The 22,160-nt window shown below is 36.9% G+C and overlaps 1 protein-coding gene across 1 annotated transcript in view; it reads left to right on the plus strand.

The window, feature by feature from the left end:
- The first annotated feature begins 2,045 nt into the window (after positions 1-2,045).
- Positions 2,046-22,160, plus strand: part of abca2 (ATP-binding cassette, sub-family A (ABC1), member 2) — a 59,979-nt gene continuing 39,864 nt past the window's right edge. Inside the window, exons 1-2 of the mRNA XM_077241049.1 lie at positions 2,046-2,341; positions 21,860-21,953. Coding sequence (XP_077097164.1) covers positions 2,276-2,341; positions 21,860-21,953 — 160 coding nt within the window. The 5' untranslated portion in view covers positions 2,046-2,275. The remainder of the gene's footprint in view (positions 2,342-21,859; positions 21,954-22,160) is intronic.

A 22,160-nucleotide genomic window follows, 5' to 3' on the forward strand; every position in this document is an offset into this window, starting at 1 on the left:
AACGAACTTCACTTTAAAGAAAGGCTTTATACAAAACAAAAGTTGATGAAGTGTTCCATCAAGTTTCAGGCTCCCAAAACGCCTGATCCATCTGGGGATTTCCCGAAACCGTATTGCAAATTGGTAATTCAACCACGTTGGTTAATGATGTCACGCAGGTAAAACTACTTTTAATAAATCTTTTTGAGATGGAATTAATGCTAGATGTTTTGCTATAAATTACGGACATGGCATCTGAGGACTATTTCTCATTTTTCTCAGTTATTTTGCTTTACTTCCAAATTCAATCATAGACTCGTTCTTAGAGCACCTTCGCACATGCGCACTCTTCAAAAACTATCAGTTAAATCTCTTGACAAACTAAAGAAGTAAATTACATTTGTATGTATTCTAAATAAAAGATACAGATTGCACTGAATGTCAGCTTGCTTATTTTGCTTAATATAAGGAGTTATTGAGTCCACATGTCATGCAAACAAGAAACTATGCTACTTAAAACAGGTCAAGAGCTGTCGTTACAACCACACAACTTTGCGATACTGTTTGCGAATGTTTGTTAGAACTATGGTTTCGGGAAACACTTACTCGTTGAACTATGCTGATAACGACGGAACTTGCGGCCATATAGTTGGCTTACCATACTTTCGGGAAACACACCCCTGGAGAAACGCCAATACGATAATTTTTTTTACGCATGCAGCTGTACGCGTGTGTGGACAAGGCCTAAAAAAGATCAAGTGGTTCAATATCCCTTTGTTATGGGCGAGTCATTGAATAACTCACTCAACTAATTTGCTATGGGCGAGTCATTGAATCGCTCACTTATTTGTTAAAAACACGGAATCAACCAAAACAAGTCTTGTCAGAAGTGAGATTTATTGCCAATTATGTTTTACACACAAAAGGAATTTGTCTTGAAGACAGAAGTTTATAGTGAACAGAAAAATCATCACTCATACAACAACAACAACAAAAACAACAACAACAACAACAAGGTAGCCTAATATGTAAAGATAATATAAAAAATGAAAAGGACTGGGTTAAGTATCATAATTAATAAACATTCATAATTATTATGTCCTTTAATGAACTTTAGGCTAATGACAGCAAAGTACCCCGAAAGAGTGATTAGAGCAGACTGCTCAATATAGGCTTCCGAATCTCTTTCCGTACTTATTTGACGTCGGTAGGCTGCTTCCGTGGAAGAACGTGACACACCCCTGCTAAAATGTAGTGCCAGTATGCGCTCATTGTCGCCCCCTCCAGCTGGTGTCCCCCTTTACGACCGACCGTCTAGCATATTTTCGATTTTCCTGGCATATTTTGGTTTCAGAACAGAATTCTTACAATTTAATAGGCCTAAATATAAGGCAGAGATAGTAAGAGTAGTATGCTGCATTCTGTCTATGAGTCAGAACATTTAAGTTAAGAAAACGACTCCTTCAAATCTTAAAAAACTATTTCCTTACTATTGCCTCTGGTAATAATATAATCCCCCAGTTAATGGTCTCCCACAGAGTTGCCCCAGAACATCTGGCCTTTATGCGTGTCTAATGGTTGTTGGAACATAATTAAATAGGCGGTCATATTTTTTTCTGTACAAATCGTGATGCCTGTAGGAGCTGTATTCGTGCTGTTTATTTCCAACAGCCATGCTGCAGAGGGTGCCGTTCGCTTTTCTTACTCTAGAAACTCTCTTCACTCGCTATACTAACACACAGAACACTGAACAAAGATCAGACTTCATGCAATCCCCGACAGCCACACAAAAATGTGATCTCGGATAAGTCTGTCCATCCAGGAGGCATTACCTCTGTCCCAAAAGTAAAACTAAAGATAAGAAGATTAAGATGTTCTCACATCGATGGAGTTTCTATAAATAGCCCAGCGTCGCAGAATGATGAGGATTCAGCAGCGCATCAGTAATCCAGTTGAGGCAGCCGCTAGATTACCATAAAATCAGATCTGAACTACTTGATCGGTCGCGCGCTCAATGAAGAGCTCAATGTAGGCTAAAAGCAATATGAAACGTTCCCTCGCGTTTGGCTAAAACTGACAGGGGTATCCGCCCAGTGCTTAATGAGATGCGAATATCTGTATCTGCTGCTACCAAAAGAGCTGTTCACAAACCCAGCCCTGTTATTTTAGGATGTTTGGCTTTGTCACACGCCGGGGAGGACAAAATGAAAATAAAGCGGAATCTCAAAACAGCAACATCAACAACACTGTGATGAATAGATTATAATTTGCGACTTCATTCTCCAACTCATCGAAAATGGGATTTCTTCACCAGCTACACCTTCTCCTGTGGAAGAACGTGACTTTAAAGCGAAGGGGACCGGTAAGACTTTCAGACACGTATCGCGTTTGTTTTTTTTAAATATTATTATTTTATTTAGGCCTTGATGGTTTTTTGTTTAAACATCGCTAGAGATGCACGAGAAGGCGGGTGTCAGTACGGATTGAGGTAGCCTATTGCATATACAGTCTACAGGCAAATACAATGTTTCTCATATGGCTTTAATATGCTACTGCTTCAGCACGATCTGGCCTTCTAAATATTTAACAATTTTCTAAATCTGCCGAAACAACGTGGGCGGAACCAAATAGCTTAAAGGAAGTTGTGTTGACAGTCGATCATCTAGCCTACTAACAGGTTGTTTAGGAAACTAACAGGTTGTTGTCTGAACAACATATGTTAGTTTGACATTGATCACACATCTCAGGCAACCTTTTAGCTGGGTGATAGATTGTTGCCTGCTGCTGATGTTGAGAAAATAACCATTTTATGATGTGTATCAGAACCAGATGAAATTCAACCCCCCCTAACGTTCAGGTGCATTAAACAAACACATGCAATATGCAAAATGTCTGCCATATGACATGCTACTGGCATTAGACTACCAGGAAACATGATCCAGGTGCTTCAAGGACTAAAGTACTGTGTTGTTCACCATCCAGCCCTTGAATGAAAATGTTAGTGCTAGTTATCATACAGTTTTGTAATTCCAGAGGGCTAATTTGAATATGTTTGTAGCAGAGTAACCTTTATATATCCTCGTGGGAGGGGTAAATGCTATGTTGCAAAAGCAAAAAAAAATATCTGTGCCCAGTTGCAACACAAAACCGTAATGTAAATGCCCAAATGTAATGGGTATTATTACTAATAGCATTCTTTGCCACTGCCTGCAGAGCAAAAAGTAATTTTTAGTATACAGTGGAAACCAAAAGTCTGAAACCACCTTGAAAATCTGGTATTTATGATTTTCAGATCTAATTAAATGTTAATTTTTCAATTATTGTTTTTCACTAATTAGTACGCTACTAATATTATTTGTAATGGAAAAATGTTATTTAAAAAAATGTGAAATAGATGCTTTTTTTGTGTTAGCACATTTTGGGACCCTACTGTACGCAATATACAGTGCACAGAAAAAAATACACTGTGGCTAATTATCCATATACAAAATACAAAATGAACTAAAATTGACAAGACAACATTTAGCCTACATGTTACATTTTGAATATTAAAGCATTATGTGCTATTTTAGAGCAAACTGGCTCACAACTGGGAGTTTGGAGTGATAAAACAATCAAAATATTTATATAAAGGGCATGCCTATTTTATTGTACGAGTAAATGTAGCAGGATTTGAAGAGTGCTTGTAACTTTATCATTATCTTTATCATATTAGCTTTCTGTAACTGTCTAACCAATTCTGGTACAAAAGTGGGCTAACACCCATTAAGTAAATAAGCAACACTACTTTGAGGAGCATTTTGACCTCGAGAAGATACTGAATTACTAAGCTTTGTTCCTACCTTTATGAGCCTTGCTGCTCCATTGTTATTTTTAGAAGCAGTAGCATTTTACAATAGCTCACGTTTGCAGCAGACGTCAGGCTCCCTGGAGGTAAGGATCGCCCCAGTAAGAATAGAAACAGTTACGTCACTGGGTTGGTCTGATCACATAGGTCCACTTCAGGGGGAGTTTGAAGGCTTTGTAGATAGATGGGGCCCTGGGAAGTGGTTAGTCAGCAAAAGGTTCAGCCTGCTCTGTCCTGTGGATGCTAAATGAATGAGGTCCAGTGAGTTCAGCTCTCTACTGGCTGCCTGCCTTTACTGGTTTCTCACCACTGTCAGTGATGACTGCTGTCAGCTCTTTGTCAAGCGTGTTTGTGGTTTAATGGTTGTGGAGTGCAGGTGTGTTCAGGCGCATATAAACATGTAAAATATGTATGGTATGGATGATGTTTTCATGATTTAGACTTGATGTAATGATTTACTGTGCAATCTGTGTTGATTACAGAAAAGAAAATTGATGGGGATGCAGTTGCTAACAGTTTTATGTAGGACAATTATCTTAATGGTTGCACTCTAAGACTATTATGTTATGTTGATTTGATGATGAGGATGCATTTATGTTTCATAAAATCCCTCACAGCTTAATGACAGCTTGTATTGTTTGTCTCTGTCTGGATCCCATGTTTCTCTATAACCCAATCACAATATTTGATCAGGCAAAAATGGGGCTCCAGACTCTCTGGCTCCTAAAACTAGGACAAAATTGCCAAATTATAGAATTGCTCAAATTAGACAAAAAAGTGTAACGTGTCCATTTACTTGACCTTTTTTTTTTTTTTTTTTTGGAGTGAATTAAATCAAAATTAGAGTGCTTTATTTTTATCACTGTTGTAAAATTTACATTGCAAAGGTGGCACAGAAGTGCTTCTGAAGTGCCATTTAGGTGTCTTAATTCTACACACAATTACAGTATACTGTGATACTAGGGGCTGAGTAGGCATAATTTAGTCTGGATTTTATGCAGCATTGCGTCTTTACACTTAATTTTGAGCAGGCATAGAGCAGTCTTAAAGGACCTACTATGCCCCTTTTACAAGATGTTATATAAGTCTCAGGTGTCCCCAGGATGTGTCTTTGAAGTTTCAGCTCAAAATACCCCACAGATCATTTATAACCATGTTGTTAATGCCGTTTTTTGAGTGAAAGGAATAACATGCTGTTTTCATGCATGTATCTTTAAATGCTGCACCGCTTTTCTGCTTTCCAAAAGAGGGCGGAGCCTTTACAGCTCTTGCCTCGGATACTCTGCCAAAAACTAACAAAACATCTGTTTGGTTTTGATTATCATCTCTATCTCGCGATCACGCTCACGTGACATTGCAGTTTTTCATCATTATGAAAGTTATTATTTTCAGTTATTAAGTATCAGTTTAAACTTCTATGGTTTTCTGAGCGCACACACCCGAAGCACGTGCACAGAAAGCTGGCTGTCAGATGCCATGTGCCATAAGTATTAAATTAATTTATGTGCTTAATGTGCTTAGACTGTCAAATACACACAAGGTTGGCAAATACACACGAAATTCACAAAAACACATTCGGTTATGTCTGTGAACGTAAACAGCAGGAAAAGAAATCGCATGTGTACATATTATATCCATGTATTCAAGTGAAAGCTGCGTAATATACAGTATTACTGTATATGATGTTAATGCAAGTCAAACAACAAAAGAAAAACAGAAAATCTGTTTGATTGCATAAATGCTGCTGATAAATGTGGATTTTTACCACAATCGAGGGTATGCACTGATGTCACTTTCCCGCTGGAACACGTCACCTCAGTCAGACTGAGTGGCAAAAGAGCTGCTGCATGACTGGATTTAATAGAGGATACTGCGAAAATGCCAGTAAAACAAAAGATTATCAGTTTAAACTAAAGTTTAGACTCGATATAGTGTTCCTTACAACTTCCAAAAAAGATCCAGTTATCCGTGGATATTGACATCCAGCAGGAATCGTGTTTCCTGACATTTATATTTGCCTGATTTCAACGCCGGGGAAATGGATAAAGCAAATTTGCCTATGAACACTTTATATAAATATAAACACATCACAGTAACGACTTTGTTCATTTCAAATTAGACATGACCAAAAATAATTTGCAGTTGATTTATTAACGAGTCAGTTGTTTGATTGATTCAAAGTGATACCTTTTGAGTTGGATACTTCTTCTTTAAAAAGACTCAGATCATAAGAGACATTTGTTCATAAACCATTGTTATTTGTTGCGCAATGCCAATTAGATTTTAAATTGCTGTTCCGATTTTTTGGTCACATTCGTGACTCTTTTGGCCACAGTCTGGAGCCCTGATTAAACCCTCTCACCCAGTAGTCTGGGTGACTTTTGCTGTTTTTTAACAAAGCGATATCTCCACTTCCTACCCCATCATAAAAAAATTCCCATTTCATTGAATCTGTGTTATGAATTGTGTTACAGTCCCTGCTCGAAGGATGGATGAATATTAACCCAAAATTGGTATTTTAATGCCTCGGCTGCCTTTACCTTATGCCAAGTGCAACACAGGCTGACCTACTTCCTACAAGCTTCAATCCCTGAACAATTGGTTGAGGCAGGGATGGGCAAAACTGTCTGCGTGTCTATGGATACAGAGATAGAAGAGAGACAGATAGATGGATAAAGCGAGAAAGAGTCAAGACACGGACAGCACGCACAGTCATCAAGAGAGAGCGAGTTAGCCAGCTGTCTGAATTATACATGCAGACTGTACGTTAATGGAATCACAGAATGTGTTCTGTGAGCTGGTTTTATGCTGTGATTTCACTAATAGAAAATCATCTATTAGTAAAAATTCACTTTTTTTCACTGCTAAAATGCTGTCTAAAAGGCTCAGATTACCTATGATGAAATCATAGATTTGTGTTATAATAATGTAACCTTTAGCCTATATGCCAAATATATTAACATAAGCGTTTTAAGGCAATGTGAATATACCATTTACAGAATAGCATTACAGAAAGTGTGTCCTTTTACGTTAGTTGCATTCACTTTCTGTAAGTGTTGTGAAATAAGAGAGTACGTCAGTAGTTTCCGATACTAGTTTGACTGAAATTTAATCTGAGTTTGGCAAACTGCAAGGCTCCATTTTTGTGATGAAAATTAAGTGGAAGATCCATGAGAAATATTAAGTGTCCAAAGACTGTTGATTCAGCAAGCAATGAAGTTATACTGCAGTAGTGAGCCCCTTTTGAGGGTAAGCTTTCTTCAGTGGAAAACTAATCAAGTCCAAAATGATTCAATTACTTTAAAAGGAAGTTAATTGAGAACCAGTATGTATTTGAGATCCACTGAATTGTAATCACATTATGGAATGTGTTATAGTACAGTGATATGGCAACAGTTATTTTTGCAGAATTTGTACTTATATTAAATTCTTGGTAATTTCAATTCTTTCTTTTTATCTCAACTAATTTCTCCAGTTAATTCTGCCTACAAACTGCCCACAAGTTTGTAGATCATTTCTATTTTTGGTCTTTAAAAACTTGAAAATGTAACATTGAATAGGCATGCACAATATAATGGTACCATATTATCCAAGATTGTTTTTTAATGTATTTATTTCATTGGCCAATGTTGGATATTTAATTGTACATGCTATTTTTTACATTTTGATTACCTTTGCTGTCATCTAATGCTTATTTAAAATTAAATAAATAAATAAATAAAAACTTATCTGTAGCAAATCTAATAAAAATAAATGTTTCTTACGTACCAAATTAGAATGCTTTCTAAAGGTTCATGTGACCCTAAAGGCTGAAGTAATGGCTCTTGAAAATTCAGTTTTGCTATAACAGGAATTAAAAAAGTAATAATACATGTTTGCATACTAAATTGTGATTGGTCTCTTTTGCCCTGCATTTATGGAACCACACTGTTCATTTTTATAGACCGCGACAGAAATCAAGAGGACCGCAACATTTTTGCAAGACCTACGCCAACAACCCTCCCTAAAACTTTATCATGGCGCTGTTGTTGGTTTGCGAGCACTGGTATTTGCAAATCTAGTTATTATTCATGCATGCGCAAGATTATTAATGTGATTAGATGTAAATGGTTTGTGTGGAAGACGTGTATGGGACACATTGAACTGATGTGCAAAGTAACATTTACTACAGTAGGTTAATTGTATGACATGAATGTTATTAACATTTTGTGTAATAATGGAGCTTTGTGACTCAAACATCGGTTTCATTAAGAAAAAGCAGCATTGAAAATGGCATCGATGTTCATGTTTATATCATAGTGATCTCATCATTAGAAAGCAGTGCTTTGGAGCGATATTGATGATTATCTATCTGCTTATGGAGTAAGTGGGACACTGAAAGTTCCTCATGTCCAGTGATGGGTGTCCTGCTAGCCCAGCATAGCTCAGACAGCCTGCTGAATTATTGAGATCTCTCTATGCTCCTGGGAGAAAAGCAGCACTGGAGGAAAATTGGATGAAATAAACATGAGCTGGAGGAGAAAGGGAATGAGGGAGAGAGCGACAGGAGGAAAGTACTGTAATGGTCAGCCGTTCAGGAGGAACAGGACTTGAGTAGGAGAGAGCTGATGGACGGAAATGCGTTTTGCCACTGCGGCACTGACAAGCGAAAGCCAATGACGTGAGTGCTGGAGCAAGAGAAGAGACTGTAATGAGGACAGGTAGGGCACTGTGTTAAAAGAGGATCCAGTTAGAAAATGATTAGAAAGAGTATATTATAGGCAAAAGGTGAAGAGAGACATAAAGGAGACATGAGATGAGACTGGAAAGAGGGATTTTGGAGTACAGAACTCGTGAGGCAATCCTTTAATTTGAGAACCTGACCCTTAAGCCCCTTAATGTGTGCCCACCTTAATTGAATGACAATATGTGTCCGGAGTCAGGGACGGCCCCTCTTAAATGATAATTATTGCAGCAATGTTCACCTTGTAAAACCAAGCTCAGACAGGGAGCTATAAATTGGGGCAAAGAGAGTGAGATGGAGAGAACCGGGTTAGTTCTGGATCATAACTTTTTCACCAAAATTTTTCTTTTTCTCATGCCAGAACATGGTGTCTGTGAACCGACCCATATTTCCACTGACTTTATCTTTATGCAATCACAAGCTATTTTAGATTTGATTTAGATTTTAAAGTTTTATATTCCATGTTATAGATTTGTTATCTGATTAATTATTAATCCTACTGTGAGCAGGAGTTAGTGATCCAGCTGTGATCCAACTTTCCTTTTTGAAGCTGTTTGTAAACTATTAGTTGACATTTAAAAAAAAAAAAAACAGTTATCTTGTGTGACAGTTAATCATCACCTAAAAGTTGATGAGACATACAGTTTCAACAACAATACAGAATTCAAAACCTTTTTTCATTGATACATTTGTCTTTTAAATGCATTAAAATGCTCCTCTCTCACTGTCACCTGCCCAAGTTCCTGAAAAATGCGGGAAAAGCATCCATCAAACAGTGTCACGGAAGTGTCTTATTGATCTGTTTTTTTTAGATTTCTATGATGGATATCAATAAAGCAGTCTGTTCATTTTATATCAAATATGTTCTCACACTTACATGACAATTGTAAACAGATCCACACTTAAAGGGTAAGTTCAGCGTTTTACAACTAAAGCCCTGTTTTAAGATCGTTTCTGTTTAAATCGAACGGTTAAGATTAAAATTTGGACACATGCTGCTGTCCCGAGAATTTTAGGTTTTTGTGTTAGCACCCCCTCCACCTATACAATGGTTTCATAGGGGCACTGGAACAATCATTCATTAGAAACGCATTAAACTTTAGTTTACAAAGATGTGGAGAAAATCATTTCCCTATGGAGAAAATCAAGTATTGTCCTTTAGTTTGAGAAGCGGTTTCACTTGGATATACAGAAAAATGGTGAAGAAAAGACATTTGCTACTTCTGTTTCAGATCTAAACTTTTGCATTATCAAAAGAATGTGCCACTTAATTCATTTTTTTTAAATTATTTTAATTGAAGTTTTCTTAATATCAAAGAAAATATCATTATTCATTTTACGTTCCCTTATGTATCCACCCTGGGGAGTGTGAACTCGACTGGTCTCCTCACTCACTCGCTGTCAAGAACACTGCTCTCAGTTTCTCTTTTCCCACAACTCAACTGCTCTTTCAGCTATTTTCTTCCTTTCTTCTTCCTGATTTTACCTTCTGTCTTTCCTCCTCGCCCTCCTCATGAGGAATAACAGCGTTTGTTCTTATTGAAATGAGGTGCAATTGCTCTCAGCCTGAGCTAATTTTGTCCTCATGTATAAAGCATTTCATGAAATATTTACCACTTTGAAAAACCTAAAATATTCAGCTATTTAAAATGCTCCTTTTCACCTTAATTTGCCATGCAAACTTGCTAATAAGAGAAATACTCTATTAGAAAGAGCAGAATTGGTCACAGTCTGGACCAGTCAAATGGATGTTTCTTAACTGTTTTGATTATTATTTGCTATTTACTGTATGCTTTATGATATGGCCCAATCTCATGAAAGTGCGTATCTATACCACAAATTTTATTTCTTGTACCATTTATATGCCAAAATAGTTTTTGCGTGCATATGATACACACTTTATGGCATGTAATACGCACGCATTTTAGTACAGTGAACTCATTGTCATGTTAAAGAAACCAATTTGAAATGATTCAAGCTTTGTGACATGGTGCATTATCCTGCTGGAAGTAGCCATCAGAGGATGGGTACATGGTGGCCATAAAGGGATGGACATGGTCAGAAACAATGCTCAGGTAGGCCGTGGCATTTAAACGATGCCCAATTGACACTGAGGGGCCTAAAGTGTGCCAAGAAAACATCCCCCACACCATTACACCAGCACCACCAGCCTGCACAGTGGTAACAAGGTATGATCGATCCATGTTCTCATTCTGTTTACGCCAAATTCTGACTCTACCATCTGAATGTCTCAACAGAAATTGAGACTCATCAGACCAGGCAACATTTTTCCAGTCTTCAACTGTCCAATTTTGGTGAGCTCTTGCAAATTCTAGCCTCTTTTTCCTATTTGTAGTGGAGATGAGTGGTACCTGGTGGGGTCTTCTGCTGTTGTAGCCCATCCGCCTCAAGGTTGTGCATGTTGTGGCTTCACAAATGCTTTGCTGCATACCTCGGTTGTAACAAGTGGTTATTTCAGTCAAAGTTGCTCTTCTATCAGCTTGAATCAGTCGGCCCATTCTCCTCTGACCTCTAGCATCAACAAGGCATTTTCGCCCACAGGACTGCCGCATACTGGATGTTTTTCCCTTTTCACACCATTCTTTGTATACCCTAGAAATGGTTGTGCGTGAATATCCCAGTAACTGAGCAGATTGTGAAATACTCAGACCGGCCCGTCTGGCACCAACAACCATGCCACGCTCAAAATTGCTTAAATCACCTTTCTTTCCCATTCTGACATTCAGTTTGGAGTTCAGGAGATTGTCTTGACCAGGACCACACCCCTAAATGCATTGAAGCAACTGCCATTTGATTGGTTGATTAGATAATTGCATTAATGAGAAATTGAACAGGTGTTCCTAATAATCCTTTAGGTGAGTGTACTATAGATACGCAATTTTAATGAGATCGTGTTGGCTTTTCAATAATTAGTTCCACTGCTGATATGATAGACAGCAGGGTGCCTTAGTTGATATTTCACTCATGTGCATTTAAATGATATAAAACAATAAAGATTAGAAAATGAAATATGCATGGACATTGCGGAATTGTTAACATTTAAATGAAATAAATTAACTATGAAAATATAAATATTTATTTACACAATATTTAATTAAAAATGTGTAATAAAACGGAAAATTATAGATTTTAGATTAGATATACTTCTGTCCGGTCCTTGACGTAACCTGTTATTTTTTTCACATGTTCTCCAATAATGTATGTGTCTGTTTAAATGGAGTTACTCACCACTAAAATATAGAGTACTACAGTCTTATCCAAACCTTTACAGATCTGGTAGGCTTGAAAGTTTTAAGGTGTTTCCAGAAGGCTTCTATTATTGTCGGCTAGTGTTATTGTTCCCAGGCATCACGCATCAAACACTGAACTAATGAATCATGATATTCCTGGCCCACTCGCACTCTACTGCCGACTGAAATATAAATTTTTTTTCTGTTCTTTTCTCTGCAGAGGGTGTTTATGTGCCAAGATGTTCCCCTTTCACGACCCAGCACTTATAGATAGAGAGAACAGAGGGAAAGAAGACTGCAGTTTCCCTTTAATCAAGCCAGATGCAAAGTTAACACATTGAATGGAATTAGAGGAGATAGAGAGAAAGAGAGAAGGGATGAGGGAGGAAGATTAACAAGTCAAAAAAAGAGAAATATTATATGGAAGTTGGTCTATTTCGTGGGTTTGTAACTGATCCTTTCATCTTCGATACTCAGTATCCGGGTTGTAAGATGATACATTTTCTCAGGAGTGTGATGCAGGTGTAACAGGAGCACAATGGTACTGTAACTGCCCACTGTGTCAGCAGCCTTGGTCTGCTATCTTATCATTATCAATGTAGAAAACAGTTGTGCTGATTAATATTTTTGTAGATACTTTTTTCAGGATTCTTTGATAAATAGAAAGTTCAAAAAAGCAGCATTGATTCCTTTATAGCAATGTAAATGTATTTACAAGCTAGTGTATGTTGCATATGTATCTTGAAATCCAGGTATTGTTGTGCTATTGAAAATCAAAGAAAAATAAATAAATAAAACAAATGCCTTTACTGTCGCATTTGATTAATTTAATGCATCCTTGCTGAATAAAAGTATTAATTAAAAAAATAGATATTTTAAAACAATATTGATATTTTTATTGTATCTTTGATCAAATAAATGCAGCTTTTGTGCACATAGATAACTGAATGTTAGTGTATACAAGCATGAAAGTTGTTTAAACTAGTGAGTGTAGTTCTTCAACAGGAATTTGGCTAATAACCATGCTTTTTTTTAAAGAATGGAGATAAAATTCAGACTCCATATACTAACAATTCATTTCTCTAATGAAGTAACCCGACAGTTGTGCTCTATTCTGTTATTCCCAAGTCAGTTGCATCTCATCTGCCACCATTCAATTAAATGATGCAGCTCAAAGTGAGACTTTTCTTATTAGACTTTCCTTTTTGTGGTTTAATTTGTGCCTATGACAGCTGCTGTCTTCACTGTTGTCACCTTCATGCACTTACAGATTGGGAAACAGTCTTAAGGGACAAATGTGTCAACAGCACAGAGGTTACAGACACAAACCGGAACATTGCGGTTGACTTCCCATGGGCAAAGAACGATACTTTAGACCTGTCATCAGCAGTCAGTGGCCTACAGAGATGTCTTGGACATTGTTATTTTTTGTGAATAGATGCTAGGTCATCTAGGGTTAGCATGGAGTATGTAAGCAACTTTAGTAAATTTCACACAAAAATTACTAATAAATGGAATTAACATTGAATAAAAAATTTAATTTTGAAACCAGACTCATATAGTCTAGAGGTCCGTAGTGTTTCTTTACAAAGTCACATCGCCAAATACTGCCTTGGCAGTATAATACAGCTTTTTAGTCCTTTTCGAGTGAACGGGGATGTTTTGACAGCGCGGTCATCTGTGCGCAAAAAAAGCAACGGGAAAGCTTTTCCATATTTAGTACATCGTTGTGAAGTAAAAATAACCTAAAAATGGGCAGCTTTTAGGTTCAAGATGAGTTTCAAAAAGTATTAAGAAACTTACATTATTTTTGCCTTTGACCTTTACTTGCTTCATTATGGAAATAAGGTTGAATAAGCTGAATTGCTCTCACGTCCAAAATCCTGTTCTCATTGTGAATGAATCATGTGAGGACAGATTGTGTGATTGCGCTCATTATCGCAGTGCAGCCTACGCTCTGCGGAGCGTACAGCCGTTAGAATAAAAATGCTATCTACTCCATTTACTAAAGGGAAAGGAGTTTTTAAAACTCTTCTGCCCTCCAAGAGACTCCTATTCCACATGAGACGATCTTAAATTCTGCCTGATAGAGGGATTATCTCCCATCCTCAGTGGCGTTGAAGGACGGAGAAAGGGGAGGAATGTGATTAGGGACAACGAGAGACCTTAAACTGGCTGCAATCTCAAGAATGCCATGTGGGAGAGACTAGTGCAGACTTGTTTTATGCAGAAATGAGGCCTTGAATTGGAGAAAGAGAAAGAGAAAGAAAAGAACTAAGAATTGCTTGTATAGAAAAATGGTGATGGAATAAGGATGAAGAAACGAGTGAGATTTGTGAATCCTTTGAGATTCCCCCATACTGTATGTCTTTGTGTGCAGTGCTTACCAGTGCTCGGGACGCTACTTTGAAACTGTAGCTTTCTAAGTTACAAGCTACTTAAAATTCAAAGTGCTGAAGAAGTCAGGCGACTCTTTTGAAAAAGTAGTTTAGTAACACTACACTACACTGAAGATATTTAAAGGAATAGTTCAACCTAAAATGAAAATCCTGTCATAATGAATCCATCCTCAGGTCTTTCCAAACCTGTATGACTTACTTTCTTCTATGGAACACAAAAGAAGATCCATTGATTGAATTTGTGTTACCTTTGACTTCCATTGTATGGACAACACTGAAAAAACACTGAGACATTTCTCAGAATATAATTTATTTTTCATACAGGTTTGGAACAACATGGAGTAAACAATGTCAGAATTGTCATTTTTGGGTGAACTATCCCTTTAAGAGTGTAATGTTGTAAAGAATACTGTTCATGGACTTGGAGCTACTCAAATGAATCAGTGAATTGCCGTTTTAAAATGGTTTATTGAAATGAATAGTCCCAATGAACCAGTTTGCTAAAATGAGTTGGATTCAGAGTGTGTTCAATTATTGCCTAAGCTCATTTCTGCTTTATACAATGTGATGTAATGACCAGCCATGTAGCATTTTTGTCTCACTAAACCACTACTTCCTGAAAAAAATGGCTTGTTACTGGAAAGCTATTACTTTATTGAACAGCTGAGTTATTTCAACACTAATGAAAAATGTAGCTACGTTGGTGCTGACAACCCTTCTTTTGTTTGTTCCCAATTAAAACAGAAAAAAACTGTATTGTGCCAAACGAAGTAGGAGCTTTTACTCCCTCATTCTTTCTCACGACTGTTTCAGTTTTCCATTTTCTTTCTTGTTCCTTCTGTTTCAAGCATACTTTTCAATGTAAACAAATCAGGCTGTTTATTTACAGTACATGAATTTTTGAATGATGAAAATCAAGTTTTTTGGTATCTTATTTCTGTATGTGTTTTGTTACATGTTTCTTGAATGTTGAAGTCCTGCAACATGCATGCCATGCATTCTTGTATATGATAAACTTTGATTTCCAGGTAAAAGTTTATTTTATTTTAATTAAAGATAATGAGAAACTACTTTTGTGCAAGTTTTCTCTTTTTTTTCTAAATAATTTTTGCTTTATTTTCATTTACAGTCTCTGGACATTTACACCACAAATAACAATTTTTAATACAGAAAAATGCTCTTTTTTTTACTTGAATACTTGAATACATTGACTCTTTTTAAGCAGTGTTTTTTTTACCTCACTATCCTTTACATTTTTTTTTCTTTATCTTGCTTGCTTTTTCTCCCATTATTTTTCTTAGTTAAATTTTTTTGAACTGCTATGATCTGAGAAAGAGTCGAGTCGATGAGTGTTTATAGGTTATGAGTTTGATCAGGTGTACAGTAGATTACAGCAGCTGTGTTATCTGCAGGCTCCGGGCCTTAAGCTCCGATAAGCTGTACATGCCTATTCATCTTCTCTCGGCCATGCATAATTTATGACAGGATTGACATGCTGTCCTTTGCCCCTTATCGCTTTCTCTCTGAAAGGAAGTGGCACAGTCGAGTTCTGTTTTTCCCTTTGCCCTTTCTCAGACACCTGTTTTAGTATAAAAAGACTGAATGCCCACTGGACATTTATGAGTGACTGCCTCATTTTCTATTCTCTTTTTCAATGTTTCCTGCAGTGTGTGTGTGTGTGTGTGTGTGTGTGTGTGTGTGTGTGTGTGTGTGTGTGTGTGTGTGTGTGTGTGTGTGTGTGTGTGTGTGTGTGTGTGTGTGTGTGTGTGTGTGTGTGTGTGTGTGTGTGTGTGTGTATATATATATATATATACGTATATATATACTGTACAACCTGTCACTCACATGAAATCACAGCAATAGCAAATCACAACGATCCAATCAATTCCTGATGGTTTAAATAAAGTCCCGCCCTACAATGTTCCGAGAAGCCGTTTCTCTCGCATATACATCACTTTTCATCATTTCAATATTAGAGATGCACCAATATTACAATTCTGGCCCATACCAATAAATGGCGACATTAAATATGTGTGTAGATTATTTAAATGCTACATAAGAATTTAGGTATCACAACATCGTATTAAAAGTATACAAGTGTCAAGGGTATTTGCGGTTTAATTTTGTTTAGGTTAGGACTCGTTGTTTCCTGAGGGAATGTGAATGTGGTGTGATTTTATTAGTCTCGTCCTTGGTATACTTGTTGAAATATCATGCTAAATATTAGGTTTACCTACATAGAAACTGCTTGCAGATCCCTACAAAAAAAGTTGTTCAGGAAATACATATTGCATATTCGTTTATCAGTTATTTGCATTGCGTGCGTTATCTTGCTTCGTGGTCGTGTTGAAATACGGGAATCATGTCTTTAGCTGGTCAACAAATATAAAAGACACCACCCACCACTGACCTGTGCTTAACCCTTTCTCCTCTCTCTCTCGCTCTCTCACTCTTTCTTTCCCTCTCTTAATCTCTACCTCTCTTTCACTCATTTTGACTCCCACTCTATTTAATTCACATGCTCAACGATTCCACAGAGAGAAGAATACATACAATTTGAAACACATGCATGTAAATGTCTTGTCTGATTCCACCTCTTTTCTGACTCCTGCTTTTGGAAGCTTTTTATAGTTAATGGGCTCATCTGTAATGACTCTCTCAGTCATTACACTGAGATGAATTAGCAACTGGAAGAACACGGAGGTTAATTAACCTTTAAATTAGGTGGGCTGTTTTCTGTAATGCTGCCATCTGTGTAACTGGCCTCTAGATAGGGCCAGTGAATTTTCACATATGCAGTATTCATATACGGTTTTGTTTTCAACATATATATATATATACATATATATATTGTTGATGTTTTTTTGCACTTTTCTGAGCAAATATATCTGTAGGATTTATACCTTTGTTAGATTAATCAATTCAAAGCGGCTCTGTCAAAATAAGGTGTTTAAAATGTTCCCCAGAAATGGCTGAGCATACACTCCTCTAGCTCAATAAAGACAGAGGAGGCACAGTCTTGCCTTTGTGAGTAACAGAAACAGGATCTCTGAATAGAGCGTAACATCATAGTAGATGAAGAACAGAGTCTTTTCAGAGTGATACCTTAAGCACTGCTGTGTGAGAGGTGAGCAGGATCACAGGGTCAGGAGGATCGACCTTGAGAGAAACCACTCAGTGCCTCACTCTTTTTTTTCACCATAATAATATTAGTAATGAACCAATATTACAATTCTGGGCCATACCAATAAATTGCAATCCTAAAGACGGCATAAGACCAAACTTGTGGTAGTCTTTTCTTCCATATTGAAACCGCTTCTTCAACAAGAAAACTGTAGGGTGGGACTTGATTTTGTCCATAGAGAATTGATTGGATAGTTGGATGAATTAAAATGAATTAAAAAAAACAAAAAACAATGATGTGCACAGATAAATTCATAACATTTATTTATTTTACATTTATAATAATACTGCAATATTCCATAAAATAAAAACAAAAAATTTGAAAATATTTTTGTGACTTTAAAATACTTTTTTTCTAAATATATTTAAAATATGTATTTTTAAACTAAAACCATTTTAAATGTTACAAGTGAATTGTAATGTGAATTGAACATTGTAATGTACAGTGTGAAAATGGATATTAATTTTGAGATTTGCTAATGATTACATTTAACAGTGTTATTAAATTAGTGTTTTAAAATATCAACTTGCATTAGATGATCTTAATCTGAATGTAAAAATAGGGGAGATGAGCATGTGCAATTAAATATCCAATAGCTGTGTATATCCAATATCATCATTATTATTAGAATACCATTATTAAATAATAAAAAATCTTTAATATCAGCCAACAATTAAAAGTCAGCTGACAATGTACTGATATCTCACGCATCCCTGGTTAATATTATTTTATTTTATTAATTTCAGTTATGGTACGCTGTAAAATATATTTTTCATTGGCTAGTTATTGTTCGTCATGAATGCTTTTATATAGTAAAATGTGAACACTAGATACGGTGATAACATCAATCTACGCTTTGAGGGTAAAAGCCTTCAAACCTCAGCAAATTTTAGGACAGATTTATTGGAGACATTTGTATATTAAGCCTAATCTTTTAAAACCATTAATTCCAAGGATTTCTAGCTGACGTACAAATGGAAATCCACTCTATCCCACACATACAATGATTTTAATCCTTATCCAGTAATCACAAACAAAAAGAAAAATCATTGGTGAAAAGGTTTGGTAACCCGGGTGGGTGTCTAATTTCAGAGAAAGTTTAGCAAAGGAGCTAGTGGTACAAATCTCATTATTATTATTATTGATTAAAAATACAAGATACACTTGCTAAAAATGTTAAAGCTGTTTAAAATTTAGCTTTTAGCAAATAATGCACTTTATTAATCACTTTTGAATGTGCCGTTGTATTGAGGTTGAGCAAACCCACTTATGTTTCAGCTTTCTTTTTTCTTTTCTTTTTTGGAGACTGACTGAAATGGGTTCCATTTTCAGATAAACTTTAATGATCTGTGCTCAGTGCCTGAAATATTATATCCATGCATGCATCATCTAGTTTGGTTATTCAAATGAAAAACAAAGCATTGCATGTTGTATCGAGATCCCTTGTCTTTTATTGCTGCCTGGGTGGAATTGTTTCTGTATAACCTGCTTGGAATGGAAATACAGCAATGTCCCAGGGAGTCTCGGGAGAAATATGTCTATAGCCTGGAGCTGTTGCGTATTAACAGAGGGGGAGATGGGTAATCAATCCAGTGTGAATGACCACAGATCCATTCCTCAAACCCTGGCTGCCTAGAGCATGAGGGTAGAGTCGAGAAATGAGTAACTGCATTACACCTTTTAGATGAAGCACATTCAACACACTTGCCATTAATTAATCTTACTAATTTTAGTTCAGTTCAGATTTGTACTGGGCTTCTAACAGTCACATTTGTCTTGCAAAGCACCTTTAAATACAGTAGTTTGATGCCTAACGCCCAAGTCTTGCACTTATAAGCAGGTATAAAAACGGGGATGGTTCAGTCTAATTCTAATTGGATGACCCATAAAATGGCTATAAATGTTGCTACAGTGTTTGATTTGTACTATAATACTTATCACTAATTATTCCAATAATAAGTGATAATAAATTTAACAAACTTTTTGGACAGTGGTGTTGTTGCCTCCATTTTAAGCAATAAAGAATGTAATAAAGAAGTAATACCACCCTTATCACTGAATCACTGAAACGTACAGTTTCTGATCACGCACAAGATGATAATTACAAAATGTACCCATTTCAAAAACACAGCTAGCATAAACACAAACAGCGCTCAGTGTCTTGATCCCAGGCGACTGTGGGGCCTGTTTGCAATTGTTGGTTAGAATGTAATTATGAATGCTAAATGATGTTTTGTGCATGTGTTTTTTATCTGATTATGCGAACTCCGTTCATATGAGATGTCTGGGGAGAGACAGGCAGAGAAAAGAGAAGAGAGATTTTTCAGAGGTGTATATGGAGGTATATGAGACGTTCTTCAATTCTCGCACAGTAAAAGCAATTCCATTATCTCAAATTTACTTGACAGAAAACCTCATATCTCTCAGCATGCATTGTTATTGGAGGATAAGTGTTTTAGCTTGTGTTATTTGCCTGTCGGTTGGTGATGGATGCTGTGCTCGGTGGGCAGCGGCACAAAGATGTAATTCAATCATTGGGTGAATGGAAAGTGTGTTTTAGCTGATAAAGTATAAAGAGTGGACAGCTGAAAGACACTGACTAGACTATTCTAGTGCATAATGGTGTCTGGGTGTATTTTTAACTAGAAGTGTTATTGCACTGATACACGCTGTGTGCGTGGGTGGGCATAGTTATATACATAGCTACTGTGTGTATACACACACACACACACACGCACATACATACATGTTCTAAATATCATACTGGACACTGAATATCAGCAGATACAATATCTCAAAAAATAGTTGAAAAAACAACCTCCAACATACAGTTTAAAACTCATTTTCAGTTGAGATTCAACTCAAATGTTTGTCTTTGGTTCTTCTATGAGCCACAGGACTTTCTAACAAAAAGAAAACAAGCTCTCTTTGGCTGGTGTGCCCACCCCCCGTGCTCAGCTCTGAGGGTCTCGTAAGCGAAGCTTTGTGTGTCATGTCAGATGCGGCTTTGTGTATTGTGAGAGATGCATGTAAAAGGAGCTTCTTGTTTGTTGTGACCTTCAGAAATGGTAGAGATGCATGGGGAGAACGTCTAACAGCAAGAGAAAAACCTCTTCACCTTCTTTTGTCACTTGTCAACAAGACGGGATGTGGACTGAGTGTTGTTTTGGTGATGCTGTGCTGCAGTGAAAGGCACATTGTGATCGGTGACAGGATGCTCTTAGACACTGATCTGAGATCAGCCTCTCTTAGTCAAACACAGAAGGCACCTCACGCGGAAGTAATAAAAACAGGCTGATCTCAGTTCAGCTATAACCATGTGAGTTTCCTATCAGTCTACACTTTCACCAAGAGCTTATTTCTCACTAACTTCAGTTCAGATTTGTCCAAAAATGAGACTCCTGCAGAGAGAGAGAGTGAGAGAGGAAATAATGCAGATTTTCTGCTGTATTTTGCACACACACGCTTTAAATAATGTGCCTGAAACAATTGACATCTCCTTCCCACCACCTGCTGTGGAGTGTGTGTGTGTGCGTAATATCTTTCATTTCTCCTCCACCTCTTTTAATAATCGTTGGAACGGATGTTTGGAAGCTCTAGCAGGTGTGTTAGCCAACCCACTAGCAAAAATTGCATGTTAAGTAAACTCTTCAGTTGGCCAGGCCACCAGTCTGTATTTACCGGATCAATCCCTGACCCTGGACTCAATCAGTTGGCAAGGCTTAACAATGAAATTTTTACTGCTTTGTATAATTAATTTATTCCACTGATGGCAGAGTTTACTTCAGTCTTCAATGTCACACGATCTTCCAGAAAGCATTCTAATATGCTGATATTAGAATTGGTGCTCAAGAAACATTTCTTCATTGTTGAAAACAGTTGTTCTGCTTAATATTTTTGTGGAAACTGTGATACATTTTTTCTTTTTTACTGATCTTATACTTTTGAATAGTACAGTATTTTTTTTTATTAATTTGCTTTTATATTTTTTTTCTTTACAAGAAGAAAATGTGTTACTAAGATGGAAATTATTCAGATAAAATGTAACTATAAATTCATTGAACAATGGAATATGGTGCAACTCATTACTGATTAGTTTGTAGTTTTAGCATATTCTTACTGATGCTTTCAAGAGGTAATTTTTGCAATTTTTTAACTACACTTCATCTATTTCCAACAACTATGTAGAATGCAACAGAAAACCAAAGCAAAATAAATGATTGTTCAAGCTCAATTAATATACAGATTTCAGTGTACATGCAAAACTTTCCGGAAAGGGCAAGTCATTTTTCAATCAACTGGCCTGAAACTCTTTCACACTGGCCCCTGAAATTGAAGAGGCCATTTTTATTGACGACCCCTAGTTGAACTTTGTAACACTTCAGATGTTCATCTTCAGATATAAATGTTCATAACCGCCAGCCACTGCAGCTCATGTGGCTTTCATAACATGCTTCTCTTTGTTTATCTCTGCAGTGGGTTCTTGCATTTGAGATTTTCATCCCTCTGGTGCTTTTCTTCATACTCCTGGGCTTGCGACAGAAGAAGCCGGCCATTCCTGTGAAAGAAGGTAAGTTTCATGACAGCACAGAGAGAGAGAGGAAGAGGAGTAGGGGGTGAAGTAAGGAAGGAAGGAAAAGTAAGGTGGCTCTTACCCCAACCCAGCTCCTTCTTGCCCTCCAGTGGTCAGATCACTTTCTTTTGTTACCTGGGTGTTATGTCTAGGGGTCGAGAGGGGAGGTACCTAAGGAAAAACCGTAAAAAAAAAAAAAGTAGG

Source organism: Siphateles boraxobius, unplaced genomic scaffold, assembly GCF_051911475.1.
Source record: "Siphateles boraxobius isolate OS27281-9 unplaced genomic scaffold, OSU_SipBor_1 24, whole genome shotgun sequence".
Taxonomy (NCBI): Eukaryota; Metazoa; Chordata; class Actinopteri; order Cypriniformes; family Leuciscidae; genus Siphateles; species Siphateles boraxobius.